Raw genomic sequence first — 14944 nt, 5'->3', positions numbered from 1 at the left:
ATATGTGAAAAAATGCCCAACAGCACTAATCAGAGAAATGCACATTAAAACCACAATGAGATATCATCTCACTAGTTAAAATGTCTTTTATTAAAAAGCCAGGGAATAACAAATGCCAGTAAGGATGTAGAGAAAGGGAAACCTTCATTCAATGTTGGTAGAAATGTAAATCAGTACAGCACTATGGAAAACAGTATGGATGTTCCTCAAAATCCTAAAGCTAGAAGTACTATATGATTTAGTGATTCTACTACTGAGTATATATCCAAAAGAAAGGAAAGCGATATATCGAAAAGATATCTACATTCCCATGTTTATTGCAGCCCTATTTGCATTAGGTCAAATGTGGAATCAACCTGAGTGTCCATCAGTGGATGAATGGGTAGAGAAAATGGAGTATATAGATACAATGGAATATTATTCAGCCATAAAAGAGAATAAAATCCTGTCATTTGTACCAACATGGGTGGAACTGGAGGTCATTATGTTAAATAAAGTAAGCCAACTACATAAGACAAATATTGCTTGTTCACACTGATATGTGAAAGTTAAAATGGTGGATCTCATGAAGATAAAGCGTAAATTGGTGGTTACCAGAGGCCAAGAAAGGGAGTGTGGAGGGGAGATAAAGAAAGGTTGATTAATGGGTACGAATATACAGTTAGATTCAATAAATAATACCATGTTTGACATATCAGTGGGGTGACTACAGTTAACAATAATCTGTTGCACATTTTCAAATAACTAGAGGAGAATAATTTATGTTTCTAGCATAAGGAAAAGATAAATATTTAAGGTGATGGATATTCCAATTGCTCTAGATTTGAATTTTACAAATTATATGAATGTATCAAATTATTACATGTACCCCCCAAATTTGCATATCTATTATGTGTTAATACAAATACATTATAAAAATATGAAAGCTGATAGTAGCAGAACGGAAGGTACATATGGAAGTTAGAGATGAAGAAATGCAAGAATTAAGAGACATGAAGGACAGGATGAAAAGTCCAATATTTGTCTGATAGTAATTCTAAAAGAAGAGAATAATGATAATTCATTGACAATAAATAGATAAAGATGGAGAACTATTTGATGAAAGGCATGAATTCTTAGATTGAAGAAGTATAACAAGTCCTAAGCCAGCTGAACAAAAACATATCCTCTCCTAAACAAATTACTTTGAATCTGTAATTAAAAAAAACAAAACGCAAGACAAAGATAATATCCTAAATATAAGCAGAAGGGAGAAAAACAGAATACCTGCAAACAATTAAACTCTGTGTATTTTAAAAACAACAATACATCCTCAAAGTCAATGAGATACGTTTGTTACTAGAAAATCATAACTTTATTGAACTAGAATTCTATACCTAAGTTAGAACATTTTTCAAAACTGAGAGTGAATTAAAAATAGAACTAGAAAAAGTTTACATTTGAAAAAAAATTAATAAAAATTGAACTTCAGCAAAAAGAAAATGGAACCAAGTCCCTGAGGGAGAAAAAACAAGTACAATAAAAAAGCAAAAGGAGGCAAAGAATTGGTAAGGTATCATTGAAAATTAAAATAAATAGTAACCATTAAAGATAATAATGATTATAACAATAATTAGTTAATTAATTTCGATAAAATCAGTGGAAGAGAGAGGAAAATATCTCATAACTAATCTCCTTATGTCCTATTAGAAGACAGGACAATACGTTTTTAAAATGTTTTAATTACATTTTGCTAAAACTGAGTATTTGCTGATGTTTCCAATTCAACAGCTTTCTCTTAAATTCTTACTTTCCATTAACTTTAATATACATTTTCTGAGTTTTAATTTAATGAGCATGACAATAAAACAATGTAAATTCCTTAAGCAGAAGAGGAAAAGTAGGGAAGCGTTAAATCTGGTTAATCTGAGAGGTGCTTGAAAGAAGAAACAGGAAGAAAGAGGAACCCAAAATAAAACATGATGACTAGAAAACAATAGCAATTTCTATTGGTCTCTTTAAACTTATTTTTCATGCCTTCTAGGTTGAAGGTGAACCACTTGTTCTACCAAACAAGAAATGTAATGCAAAGGACTCATTTTACAAGTCCTCTACACAAAAGTAAGCATTTTTCCCAGTGGAATTTTGATTTTGGAATACATTTCTTTTTCCTTCATGACACATCCTCTTTATGTCTACAATAATGGATCTTAGGAGTGACCCAGAGAACATCAAACACAGACATTTACTTACACCGATAGCTAAAATAAACATTCAAGGAAGAGTCTTAAGGCACACTTACGCTTGATGGAAGAATAAAACCAAACAGAAAGTAAATGGTCATAGGGGGAGGCGGGGATAAGAGTACAGCATCCTAGAAAGCCAAGACAGAGAAAGCTTAAAGGGGGAGAATTCATTGAGTCAGCCGACAAATACGTTGAGTACCTGTTATGAATCTACATCTTAGACTATGAACTACATCAGTGAGTAGGCAAAGATCTCTGCTCTCAGGGGCTCTCAGTATAAACGTGTAAATTGGTCTGTTCTCATGCTGCTAATAAAGACATACCTGAGACTGGGCAATTTATAAAGGAAAGGGGTTTAATTGACACGGTTCCACATGGCTGAGAAGTCCTCACAATCATGGCAGAAGGTAAGAAGGAGCAAATTCACATCTTACATGGTGGCAGGAAGTGAGCCTGTGGAGAGGAACTCCCATTTATGTAAACCATTAGATCTTGTGAGACTTATTCACTACCATGAGAACAATATGGGGGAAAAACTGTCCCCGTGATTCAATTATCTCCACCTGGCCCCACCCTAGATAGGTGAGCATTATTACAATTCAAGGTGAGATTTGGGTAGAGACACAGCCAAACCATATCAAAAGGGAAACAGACAGTGATAAACAAGCACACTAAGAAAGTAAATAGACCATATCTTAGAAAGTGACAGATAAGTCTAGGAAATAGAAAGAGAAGGTAGAACAGGACGACAAAATCAGGAGTCCCACATGTCCAGGGTAGCAAGCATCAGTAATAAGCAGGAGATGTGGGAGACCTTTCCAGGTGATGAAGGGTGTGCAGAAATTTGAAAGAGTTGAGAGAGCAGCCATGCAGAGACTTGGAGTGACTCTATTCACAGAAGAGGGAATATAGAGCAAAAGCCACAGGTCAGAAGTGTGCTTAAGATGTTAAGGAAGGACAAAAGGCCAGGGTGCCTGGAGTAGGGTAACAGTAGGATAAAAGGTGGGAGTAGCAAAAGAATAGGTCAGAGAAGTGCTAGGAACCAGATCTTGTGGGACACTTTAAGCAATTGTAATTGCCAGGACTGTCATTATGAGTGATGTGATGCTTTAGCAGAGAAGTGGCAAGATCAGACTTACATATCAAGGTAATAATCATGGTGGCTGCTGTGGTAAAGTAGATTTTTGCAGGGGAGAGAAGATGGAACACCAGTTAGGGGGTTATTGTCATCTAGAACAGAGATAATGGTAACTTGCAGGAGAGCACTGGCAGAAAAATTTGTAAACAATGGTTGAGTTGTGGATTTATTTAGAATGTAAAGCCAACACAATTTTCTAATTGTGATGAATGTAGGAAAAGAGAGGAATCAACAATGAGTCTAAGGCTTTGGCCTATGCAGATGGATGTACTGAGGCTGCCATTTCTTAACAAGATGAAGGCAGTGGAAAAGTCAGTTTCACATATGTTGAATATGAAGATGTTCATTAGACATCCAAGTGGATATGTCAAGTAGGCAGTACGATGTATGGATTTGAAGTTTGAGGTAGAGGTCTCGGCTAGAGAAATAAACCCGGGTGTTGTGGCTTATAGAAATGTATGTAAAGCCATGGTACTGAATGAGAACACTAAAAGAGAAGTGTAGTCAGAGAGGCAAAGGGCACTGAGTCCTGGCATCTCCTTAAAAAAAAAGAGAAAAAAAGAGTAGAAACCAGCAATCAAGACTGAGAAGGAGCAGCCAGTAAGGTATGAGGAGGATGAAGAGAGTCTAGGTTCTGGAAGGCAGATTGAGGATGTGTTCAGGAAAGAGTAATGAACGCCTATTCATATCATGCTAGGTGAAGTAGGATGAGGCCCAAGAATGGGTGATGGGACTGACTAGTGGATTCAGAATTCAGCAGAGTGATAGACTGAAGGCCAAAACACATGGCATGACACAGAGAAATGGATGAAGAGGGAAAGAGAGGCAGCAAACAGAATAAAGAAATGACAATATCTGTGGACCTCAAAGTAATTCGTGTCTGCCCACTCTTCTTACTTTGCATATTTTGAACACTTCAGACAGGCTTCACATTTCAACTTCATTCTTTTTCGTTCAAATTGAAAGTATACCCATGACCAAATATAGTATCATAAAACACATGTATGAATGCCTCCTATCCCAGGGGTGTTATGAAAACATTTAAAAACATGATATGAAGTTGGGTTTCAAAGTATTAGGACAATATGAAGAAAACGCCTTGTTCATCAGCCATCTTGAAATCCAACTCTAAGGCTCAAAACATATCTGCTTGCCGAATGTGGGACTTTGGCATCCTCCATTCTTTTTTATCTCAATTGCTAAATGGCCCCTAAATTCTTCTCTGACTTTTGGGTTTATTTCCCATTGTATTCTTATCTTGATTTTTATTTTAAAAATCCTAGTGATCATCTCAGAAACAGTTAATATTTTGATTAAGATCATGATACTTCACTCAAAATGGAAACGTTTTATTATAAAACAAAATATCAAATTATAATATTAAGTATTTTCTCTTTAAAAATATAAAAGTGTCCTTATGGAAAAAGTTTATTACCCTCATGGAAAAGTCCATAAAATATTTGTGAAATATATCAGAGGCTCAAACAGTGATGTATCTTTCAAGCTTTCATTGTACTCACAGATTAATTTCTCATATACAATGCTAGTCAGATACATTAGGAAATATTTATGACTTTGCTATGATTTGAAATATCTTATTATGTTTAGTAATTTTATGACACTAATTTTAAGATAAGTAAGTTCAAAATGTATTCACACACAACAAAAACACTATGGACTTATCACTGATCTATTTAACTTTTCCAATATTATGTTCTTTAATTTTCACAGCATTCCTATGTGACACAATTTTTGTATTGATCCTTGTTCACTCGTATCATAAACACCTAGCTCAAAACTTGAAATATTGTCATCTCTGAACAAATATGTGTTGAGGAAGTGAGGATCACTGGTAATTCTTTTAAAAATGACTTTAACAGACAGTGGGATTTTTTGGAAGGATATGCCTTGCCCATAGAATGGAAAGGTCAACTTAAGCACTAAGTGTGGATAGGGCAGGAGAAGGTCTGGGGATTCATCTATCTTGTCAGAATATAGGCTTTAGAATGAGCGTTGTATGTTTTTCACTCAGGATCAAATTGGAATTCATTTCACTGTGTCTGTCATATATGTCTGTGAAAAAGAACAACTTTCAAAACTCCAAACATTCCCATATTTGTGTGTGTGTGTTTGTACGTGTGCAAGTGTGTGTATACAAAAATTGCATTTCATAGGATGGCTGAAACCCTTCAACCATGCTAAAAAACTTGTACAATTTGGCTGCATTAGTGTGGAATAGTAGGCATGTTGCTGACTCTTAGGAGGCAGATGATCTGGACGTGAGCCCTGATTTTGACCATCAATAACTGATCTTAAGCAGGGAAAATCAGTTTTCTAAGCCAGAGTTTATTTGTAAATTAATGGTATTCTCTGAAGGTCAAGTGAACATTTTTTGTAAACTGTAAGATGTGTGTACATTTTCTCTTCTGTGTGACAGACTGCAGAATTTGTTATCTGGCAATCCTGTAGGTCAGAAGTCTAGGCATGTCCTAACTGGGTTTACTGTTTAGGGTTTCCTAACGCTGGAATCAAGGTGTCAGCTGAGACTGAGTTCTCATCTTCCAAGATCACTCAGGTTGTTGACACAATTCCGTTCATTGTGGCTTTAGGACTAATATTTGCTTTTTCAAGGGCAAAGAACATGTGTTGCTGTTTTGTATCTCTTTTTAGAGCTTGCTTGCTTAGGTTAGTCCTATTCAGGATAATTCCACCTTTTAATTAACACAAATTCAACTGATAAGGGACCTTATCTACATGTGCCAATCTCTTGGGGCATATAAAATCACATAACACAGGTGTGCTACCTCATCATACTCACTTGCTCTGCCCACTGTCCAGGGGAGGTGATTATATATTATATGAACACCAAAGGGCAGAGATCTTTGGGGTCATCTTTAAATCCTTCTTATCATACCATAATATTACTATGAACATTACCAATTGAATATGTTTTTCATAAGATGTTCCTATTTAATAACTTCATAGAGCTTATGAAGATGTTCCTTGGGATAAGATGCTACCACAAAAACTTGATCCAGAAGAAACAACTTTGGAAAAAGCTGCTGACCCCATCTCACAATGTTTTACTCTGAAAAGATATGAAAGGGTGCCAGCAATAACTCAGGTCAGCATACTTCTCTGAGCAATAATGTATTTCTCATTGTTACTGAAATAAGCTCCAAAATTTTAAGTCAAAATAATACTAATTTTATTGTTAAGAATACATAAAGAATTTATATAAGATAAGTAAATATATATATGCACATATATATGGAGTTGAAATTTCCATAATCATACAAGTTATTGATGACTGCAAATCCTTTGATATTTTCAATAAAACTTTTGCTATTTAAAGACTACCTGTTTCTCAAAAGTCATTTGCAATGACCGTGTTTATTTTTGAAATTGCAAGAGAATGAGTAAATAATGAAGAAGACAGAAATAATTTTACCAGATAAGCTATGCTGAGGATGGTTCTTGGCATAGGATCTAGAACTTAGCTCTGTACTTTTCATGGCAAAAAGAGAAGATCCATAGATTGCTGTCTGATGTCATCTCTTATTATGTGACAAAACAAAGCATACCAACTTGTCAGTAGTGACACCCATTCTTTTCATTTGCGAGTATCAAGAAGAATTTATCACATGAATGATCAAATCCATACCGCAGCCAGAGAACTTTACCTAATACGTGAATTTGCTTGTGTTACTTCACTGATTAAACCCATCCTTTTTTATTTAAAAAAAAAAAAAAAAATCCATACTCCTTGACATGACACAGACCCAATTCTCCATTATTTGCCCATGGCTCCCTCCTTAGCCTCATCCCTGCCCCATTCTCTTCTTACTGTTCCATGTTACCACCCGAACATCACCCCACTCTGTACTCTGTCCTATCTCTGCTGAGCTTCTCTCAAGTCCTCAAGTCTGCGATGCTCTTTTCCAGGTTGTGTGCTTTACAAAGAGTGTTCGATTGCCTTCATCACTCTCCCTATTTACGCCAGGTGAATCTCAAGAATTCTTCAGTCTCATCGTAGCCCTCACTTTTGACCTTCCAAAACTGGATTAGATGTCTCAGCTCTGTGCTTGCAAAGTACTTTCTACTTCCATTGATTCCCTTACCCTTTTGGGCCACTTCTTCCAGCATAGGAGTCTGGTTAAGCCCTTGGGCTGATTTTTATAATGAAGTTTTTGAGTACATAAAATCCATAGGATTAAAAAGAAAATCAATTATATTGAAATACAGATATTAAGAGATGTATATCTATATTAAGATAGACCCCAAGAGGTCCACTGATGATAGGTTAAGAAGCCCGTATTTTCTTGTAAAATTTATTCTGCTTTTACAGAGAAAAATGATAATAAAAGAGGGAAAACATGACTTTAATATAAAGACTGAAACCTGAGGTTTTCACATAGAAAAAGTGAAGTAAAAGAAAAATATGTCCAGGCATGGTGGCTCACGCCTGTAAATCCCACACTTTGGGAGACCAAAGCGGGTGGATCACGAGGTCAGGAGATCAAGACCATCCTGGCCAACGTGATGAAACCCTGTTTCTACTAAAAATACAAAACAAAACAAAAAATATTAGTCAGGAGTGGTGGCACCCACCTGTGGTCCCAGCTACTCGGGATGCCGAAGTAGGAGAATTGCTTGAACCCGAGAGGTGGAGGTTGCAGTGAGTTGAGATGGCGCCACTGCACTCCAACCTGGTGACAGAGTGAGACTCCATCTAAAATATATATATATATAATATATATAATTCTACGTTTTTATATATTTTTGAAATATATATACACATGTATTTTTGAAATATGCATATATATATATATTTTCAAAGCTCAGGATCTAGGCTGGTTTGGAAGTGGGAGACTAGCCTGGGTTTGTGGAGGGTAGGCTACAGTGGATCCAAGTCAGAACACTAGCTAAGGATGAAAACTAAAATCAGACCTTTCACATGGGTTTCAATCTGAAACAGGTGGATAATGAGAGAGATTTCAGCTATGAGAAAACAAATTGAAATTGGAATTTCAATTTGAGCAGATCAAAGACCACGAGTGGCTCCAGATCAAACCCATGAAGTGCTAGGGAAGCTTGGAGAGTGCATTTCCTAGAGAGCCTGGGACATGGCTATGATGTGGAATGTCAAGGACCTGGGAGTTTATCCACCAGAACTTATAAGGTGCTCATTAACTGTCATTGATTTTGACTCTTATTTTTAGATGGTTGGTGACCTCTGGGACAGATTTCAAACAAGATCTTTCTTGGCACCAGTCAAACCAATTAATTTGTAAGTTTTATCTCCTAAAGTTCTCACACTGGATTTCTCACTACCATGTATTATAATTAAGAAGCCGATGCTGTAGCCCATGAGTTAGATGGGGTGGGTGAGGGACATGTTCTCTGATGAAGAGCATCCCAGGGACCCCCTGACTCACATCCTTAGGGCTGGGAAGATGACCTGAATCCCGGGGCAGTTGCTCAGTGTGCCTGCTTCCTTTACTTTCTCTTCACCCTCCTTAACGTTTAGAATATTGGAGGTACCACAACCATTTTGGAAACCTGAGTACAGTGGCTCATGCCTGTAATCTGAACACTTTGGGAAGCCAAGGTGGGAGAATTACTTGAGCCCAGGGGATAGAGACCACCCTGGGTGGTCTATAATTGAAATTGAGTTATAATTTCTCTTTCGTAGACATGGTGAGACATCATCTCTACAAAAAATAATAATAATAATAATTAGCCAAGCGGGATGGTGGTGCACCTGTAGTCCCAGCTACTTGGGAGGCTGAGGCAGGAGGATCCCTTGAGCCCAGGTGTTCCAAGCCGCACTGAGCCATAACTGCACCACTGCATTTCAGCCTGAGTGACAGAGCAAGATCCTACCTTAAAATATATTTAAAGTATGGTTTTGCCAAATGTGTAAAATACCCCAGTATAGACTCCATTGTGAAAAAGTGAATGGTAATCATTTAAATAAAAGATTGAAATATTTACAAATTTAAGATTATTGTTTATATAGCAAACTGAAACTGTTGATAATCCCATTCGAATATCTTTTTTAAAATATACATGTTTTGCACTAATTTTTAACGTGAATCTTAGTTCTAAAACTTTACTGGTATTTTAAATGTACGTATCATGTGTAAAATGGCAAATAGCTCACTAGATGATAATTTCTTTATTCCAGTTTACATAGATCCACTTAACTTACTAGTTATAAGTTAGCTGGCAAATGAAAAGCTATGTGTGTTAGCACTGCCACCACCTCAGAATTCTTCAGCATACTATTCACAGTGAAAGCCTCCTCTGCGTAAATGTTCCTTCCAAGAGCCCGCACAAAAACCTATATGTGAACGTTTGCAACAGCTTTATTTATAATCTCCAAAACCTAGAAACAACCAAGATGTCCTTCAGCAAATAAATTGATAACATACTAGAGTATGTCCATGCAGTGGAATACTACTCAGCAATGAAAAAGAACACATGCAACACACAACAATAAATATGAATCTGAAACACATTTGAAATGGGTCAGACCCAAAAGTTTATTTATTATATGGTTCCATTTATTTGACACCTGGAGAAAGCAAACTACATCCTTAAATAGTCTCTGTTTAAAATTATAAACCTTTAAAGGACAATTCCTATGAGATATCTGTGAAGGGTTTTATTTTAATTAGAGAAATACTGTAACAGTTTAATGTTTATTAACTTAATATAAATAACCCAATTGCCTATATCTTCTCTTTTTTGAAGTGTGAGTTCAAGTTCTCGAAGTAAATATATTCCTCTCTATACGTAAGTAACGTTTCTCGGTTTTGTAAAAAAATATTAGATTTACATTTTGGCTGTAGTTGCTTTCAGCTCACTCATGTTGTAATTCACTTTTTAGGACAGCTTATGTGTTGTGACAGGTTTCTAATGTTTATCTGGCACACAGTGCCTGTTTACTGGCAGCAGTTCTATCTAAGGTTTGATTTTGATGAAAGAAAGAAAGAAAGAGACAGAGACGGAGGGAGGGAGGAAGGAAGGAAGGAAAGAAAGAAAGAGAGAGAAGGGGTGGTACTTTTCTGTTTTGCCAAATATGTTACTTTTTGAAATAAAATATCTTGGCTGCTACTACTATTGGGTGTTATGAATCACAAAAACAGTTATAATTGAAAAAGGGATGAGGCGCTCATTAACATTGAAGTGTAGGAAATGTCACCTCTTATTTTCTACATTTAATGCTGGCTTTCCATGGCTGGCAAAAAAAAAGTATATTATCTGCCACTTGGGGTCTTCTCCTGGTTTTTAGATGGAAGAAGAACCTTGAAACAAAGTAGATCCAAGAACATGAAGGAGGGATCTGGACCTTTAGTCCTTGCTCATCCCCTCCCATTACTTGGCCTCTTCTCCTCTGCAGTTGACTAGTGTTTCTACCAGTGGCCCCAGAAGTCCTTGAAACTCTCTCTGATTGACATCAACTCAGCCTCTCAACTTTCTCTCAGGCCCAAGGGCACGTGGCTAGTTGCTCAAGCTCCTCAGCACCTGTGAGGGTTTCCACCCACTAGGAGGCTTATTATCTCTGGCACACACCTGCCTCTGTCTCGCCCAGCCTCCAGCCAGTCTCCAATAAAGGAGTTGTGCCAGGGCTGCAGGAACAGCTGCTTCTTTGCTCAGAAACGCGAAAACAGCCCTTGCTCTCACTCTGGCTCCAACTTAAGACCAAGGAGCATGGCATCGCTCATTCTGAAAAAGAGAAATTCATCTTTATATTTTTTAAGGAAAATTGTTCTATTATTATGCTTTACATTTGGCATTTTGAGCCTTCGATCTATTTTGGCAAATAAATTTCCCTTGGAAGTTAGAATGCTGTTCAATAGTTTCTTCTGTGTTTCTTATAAAGAAACGTATGTCTTCTTTCCTTTCCACTCCAACAGTGGTCATGTGCAGTCTACAAATGCTGATGATGTTGACAACCCCTTGGGAGACCTCTCATCCCTAGCCGACCCGCGGTGCTCTAAGCCTCTGTATACAAACACAAGTCGGTGAGTTCCATTCATGCTTATTTCCCTTATTTTATTATTAAGGATGAAACATGGTGATGGACTTTACTATAAATGAAGGAATTTAAACGTGGCTTTTTATTGAACATAGCTGAAGAAGAAAGATACCTGCTTCCTAAAAGAAATGTAGTTTGTCACAAAGGAGATTTTGGGAATTGACTCACTTGGGGCCCTTGAGCAAGTCACTTCGTTTCTGTGACCTCAGTTTCCTCATCTGAAACTTGTGAGAAAGAAAAACCACCAAGCGAGGTGATCGTGGGGGGATCAATAACATTTGCAAAGTATCTGAGACACGGCTGATAACTAACAGAGGAATCACTTTTACACATAGGAACTTGAAGGCTGCTGTGCTGTGCTTGGTCCTGAGGGAGGAGTCAGTGGGCTGGATTCTTCCATACATTCTGCAAGGAAATCATTGCTATTACACATAATAATTCTAGTAATCTAAAAAAAAAAGAATATAGGAAGAAAGCCAATTTAAAATATTCTTCAGGCACCACAATATAGGATTGTTTCTTCTTTGATAAGTATATCTAAATTTTGAAATGTTTTATGAAACATTCTTGCTAAATAATCAAAACATATTCTTTTGGGTCATTCTTCAAAAAGAGTGAAGAACACTATGGCAGCATTTTTTAAAGAATTGATGTCAAAATGAACTACTTCAATACATTCGGGCGTATAGCATTCCTACCTCATTTAACTTCTGTTTTTAAACAAATGAAATTTTGAGCGAATCATGTAAAAGAATGGAAGACATTAACTGTACTTATCTGATTTGGGCACTAGAGGGCCTCCAAGGTTGCAAAGTTTCTTCTTTTGATTAGTTTTCAATTTTTAATGGAATCTTAACCTAACACAAAGAAATGTTTTTCATTTTTATTTATAAAATATTTATAAATGCAAAAAGATATAATAATGTCATGGATAACATATCAAATAACATAAGTAAATGCCTGTGTATCCCCTACCTGGTAACTTACAGAAACTTCTTTTCAGCCACACGTGCGGCCCCAATCTCATTGCCCATGCTTCTGCCTCCCCAGCTCAGAAGTTATCCCCGTTAGGCTTATGCTTCTCTTTTGCTTTTCTTTCTAGTTTTGGTACACACATATGAATCTCTAAACAAATTATTATGTAGTTTCCACAGTGCTGCTTGAGCTAGAAAGCCAAGTACAGGAGAATACAAACAATGTGATATCATTTGCATATGAGCACGAGCTTACTTTTGTGTCAAGTAAGGAATAGAGTGTGCCATCCTATTCAAACGCAAATACGTCTCCTCCTGAATTTTTTCATCTTGAAGTTTCTTGAAGAGAAATGGCTTTATGATACTATCTTTAAGGTTTTTTTTATTTTTTAATGATTGGTGGCACTTAATCATGGCTGGCAAGCCCTGCTATACCCCTGCCTTTTCAATGAAAGTATTTATTTATTTATTTCAAGACAGAGTCTCACTCTTTCACCCAGGCTGAAGTGCAGTGGCATGATCTCGGCTCACTGCAACCTCTGCCTCCCGGGTTCAAGCGATTTTCCTGCCTCAGCCTCCTGAGTAGCTGGGATTATAGGTGCGCACCACTATGCCTGGCTATTTTCCTTTTTTTCTGTATTTTTAGTAGAGACAGGGTTTCACCATGTTGGCCAGGCTTGTCTCCAATCCTGACCTTAAGTGATCCGCCTGCCTTGGCCTTCCAAAGTGCTGGGATTACAGGCATGAGCCACCATACCCGGCCCAAAAGCCATATTTCAGGCAAGGGTCGAGGCCACTTACTTTCTAGTTCAAGTGGTTCCATCACTGGAATCACCAATTTTCCTACAGGGCAAAAGTTTTAAAAATTTCCTTCATCAGTTGATTTTGTTTTGGGGGTTACTAAGTCATCTGACATGCCCTGTGTTTTTTATATTGGTAGTGATCGTGTTAACAGCTTAAAATAGTAGTTTTCATTTATTTATTTATTGTTTTTGTTTTTGTTTTTGAGACAGAGTCTTGCTTTCTTGCCCAGGCTGGAGTGCAGTGGCATGATCTCAGCCCATTGCAACCTCCAACTCCCTAGTTCAAGCAATTCCCCTGCCTCAGCCTCCTGAGTAGCTGGGATTACAGGTGCACACCACCATGCCTGACTAATTTTGTTTTGTATTTTTAGTAGAGACGGAGTTTCATCATGTTGGCCAGACTAGTCTCGAACTCCTGACCTGACGGTCTGCCTGCCTCAGCCTCCCAAAGTGCTGGGATTACATGCATGATAATTCAGATATTTTTAAAGTGTAGAAAGTGAAATATCTCTTTCATTTTCAATCCCAACATTAAAAGTTTGATTTCTTTTTAGACTCTTCCCCTCATGCATTTATGAATGTGTGCAACATATATGTCCAAGTGTATTGTGTGTGCATGTATAGGGGGAATGTATATGCATAAGTCAAATTGAAATGTGCACTAGATGTTTTTCCATATTAAAATCTTTTTAATGGCTGCATGTATCCCGCCAAGTCTATAACAAGTTTATATAGCCCAGGTCCTATTTTTCTTGTTGTAAACAATATAACAAAAGCAGCCTCTATTTGTATGTTTGTGCACTTATCCGTGCATTCTTATAGAACTCATCACTAAAAATGAAATTGTTGCATGAGGCTTCTTGTTAAACTAAAACTATTTTCTGATTTGGTAGGCCTGCCCAGTTATTAAATCACATTTAGAGTTCAGGAACTCAAAATATTAATGCAGTATCTACTGCAGTTCCTAACTTATAACTTGAAACTAGTTTAGGAAATAGAAAGAATCCAAAATAGTCATCGGGTTCAGCAAAAATTATTGAAGCTCAGTGTAGCTAAGTAATTTTGTTTGTTTCTTCAATAAACATGTACTATTGACTGAATCTGGGTATTACTCAGGAATTTTTTTTTAAATGATATATATTCATCCCCACTTACAATCTGTGTCAAGCAGAAAGTTAAGGTAAGACTGAGATAAGAATCCTGTTTTTTCAGGCCGGGCTCAGTGGCTCATACCTGTAATCCCAGAACTTTAGGCAGGTGGATCATCTGAGGTCAGAAGTTCAAGATCAGCCTGCCAACATGATGAATCCCCATCTCTACTAAAAAATTAGCTTGGCGTGGTAGCGAGTGCCTGTAATCCCAGCTACTCAGGAGGCTGAGGCAGGAGAATGGCTTGAGCCTGGGAGGTGAAGGTTGCAGTGAGCTAAGATCACGCCCCTGCACTCCAGCCTGGGGGACAGAATGAGACTGTCTCAAAAAAGAAGAAAAAGAATCCTGTTTTCTCAAATCTGATCTTTTGCCCTCTTTAATATAAGAACCATATTCTTTTCAAGGGCGCAGCAAACAACTTTGAAGAGATGCTCAGTCCCTTTTAGTAACCATTTTACAGTCCCATACAGTTTCAGTGCTTTGCAGACATGAGTCATCAGCATAAGGCACATAATAGTTTAATGATCTGTAATGGCAGATCTGTGTCCTTTCATGAGGATATGGAAAGAGGTGTTGGGGTGCTTTTTCTTTTGTAACAGACTCTGTTG

General features: G+C 37.3%; 1 protein-coding gene across 1 annotated transcript in view; it reads left to right on the top strand.

The window, feature by feature from the left end:
- The window catches only part of SPMIP7 (sperm microtubule inner protein 7), a 53921-nt gene that overhangs the window by 25689 nt on the left and 13288 nt on the right, over positions 1 to 14944 (top strand). Inside the window, exons 3-7 of the mRNA XM_012458749.2 lie at positions 2024 to 2100; positions 6349 to 6487; positions 8586 to 8653; positions 10123 to 10164; positions 11289 to 11396. Coding sequence (XP_012314172.2) covers positions 2024 to 2100; positions 6349 to 6487; positions 8586 to 8653; positions 10123 to 10164; positions 11289 to 11396 — 434 coding nt within the window. The remainder of the gene's footprint in view (positions 1 to 2023; positions 2101 to 6348; positions 6488 to 8585; positions 8654 to 10122; positions 10165 to 11288; positions 11397 to 14944) is intronic.

The sequence above is a fragment of the Aotus nancymaae genome, unplaced genomic scaffold (genome assembly GCF_030222135.1).
Source record: "Aotus nancymaae isolate 86718 unplaced genomic scaffold, 86718_ANA_hifiasm-v0.15.2.pri h1tg000065l, whole genome shotgun sequence".
Lineage (NCBI taxonomy): Eukaryota > Metazoa > Chordata > Mammalia > Primates > Aotidae > Aotus > Aotus nancymaae.
Note: the sequence above shows the minus strand (reverse complement) of the source record. Positions and strands in the feature narration are given on the sequence as shown.